This window comes from Nematolebias whitei, chromosome 9, assembly GCF_014905685.2.
Source record: "Nematolebias whitei isolate Nwh7 chromosome 9, NemWhi1, whole genome shotgun sequence".
Classification (NCBI taxonomy): Eukaryota; Metazoa; Chordata; class Actinopteri; order Cyprinodontiformes; family Rivulidae; genus Nematolebias; species Nematolebias whitei.
The window spans coordinates 49530113-49531324 of record NC_056506.1 but is presented as its reverse complement, the minus strand read 5'-3'; the positions used below and the strand labels follow the sequence as shown (position 1 = coordinate 49531324).

Below are 1212 nucleotides of genomic sequence, written 5' to 3'. Positions count from 1 at the left end.
CTGCCATGCTGCGGCTCAAGTTGATGATGTTGGTGCTGCCATGCTGCAGCGCATGTTGATGACGTCAGTGCTGCCATGCTGCGGCGCATGTTGACATCAGTGCTGCCGTGCTGCAGCTCACGTTGATGATGTCGGCGCTGCCATGCTGCAGCGCACGTTAATGATGTTTTTGAAGCAGACTGTATCATTTCTGTTTCACGCTTGTCAGAAGTTCATGCGTTCTGTTTGTCCGTACGCCCTTAAATTTCCTGTCTCACCCAGAACTTCTGATCTGCTCAAGATAATTTAACACAACACATCATACACACCAGCACTGAATGAAGCATCACGTTCACTTTCACTTTTCATCAACCGGCTCCCAGGTTTAGTTCTCACATCAAGGTCAAAGGTTATACAAGGGTTTTGCTGTAGATGGCTGTATTGTATTGTTTATATATGGACAAAAGGTCGATGTTTAGATGTATTGTTTCTGTAATGAGCTGAATGCTGTGTTCTTCTTGATAAATGTATAGAAACAGACGTAGACAGCCTGCTTGTTGTGGCTCAGTTTCTGACCCATTTCAGCCGTTCATCATCGTTTGTGACATTTAAAAAATGAACGTTCAGCGTTCTTTGATTTTAAAGCTGCTCTTTGTTCTAGTTTGGCCCTGATGACCAAAGTACGTATTCTTTAATAAGATTGTGTCAAACAGCTCGTCTGGGATTTTTTTAAAATATAAAATTATTTTTACATTTTTGTCATCCTTTTAAAAAAAATCTGCAACATTTCATTCAGTCATAAACAAACAAAACAAATGAGAAAGTAAATTACTATAATAAAAATGTGAAACCTGCGAGAACAGTGTGAAAAGTTTTGGTTCAGGTTTGAGTTGATCGGATTAAATTGTGACTTCAGCTCTTTTTGACGTGGCTGTGTGTGCGTTGTTCTGCAGGTGTACACCTACAAACAGAATGCTCTCACCAGGCAGAAGGTCCAGCCCATGCATCACAGCAGCATCACAGGGGTGGAGGACATGTCGGCGCTCGAAGACCTTCATGAAGGTGCCATCATGCACAACCTGTTCCAGCGGTACCAGCAGAGACACATCTACGTAAGTCCCCACTGACATCTGAATCGATGAGTCCAGCAGCTTCTGCACAGTTTCTGTAAACACAGGGAAACAACATGGTCCTGTTAGCAGGGTGATCCTGTTAGCTGTGTGATACTGTTAG

At 42.9% G+C, this 1212-nt stretch overlaps 1 protein-coding gene across 1 annotated transcript in view; it reads left to right on the top strand.

Annotated features, from left to right (window-relative positions):
* The window catches only part of myo10 (myosin X), a 106207-nt gene that overhangs the window by 43454 nt on the left and 61541 nt on the right, over positions 1 to 1212 (top strand). The window contains exon 3 of the mRNA XM_037682443.1: positions 933 to 1091. Within this exon, the coding sequence (XP_037538371.1) occupies positions 933 to 1091 (159 nt within the window). The remainder of the gene's footprint in view (positions 1 to 932; positions 1092 to 1212) is intronic.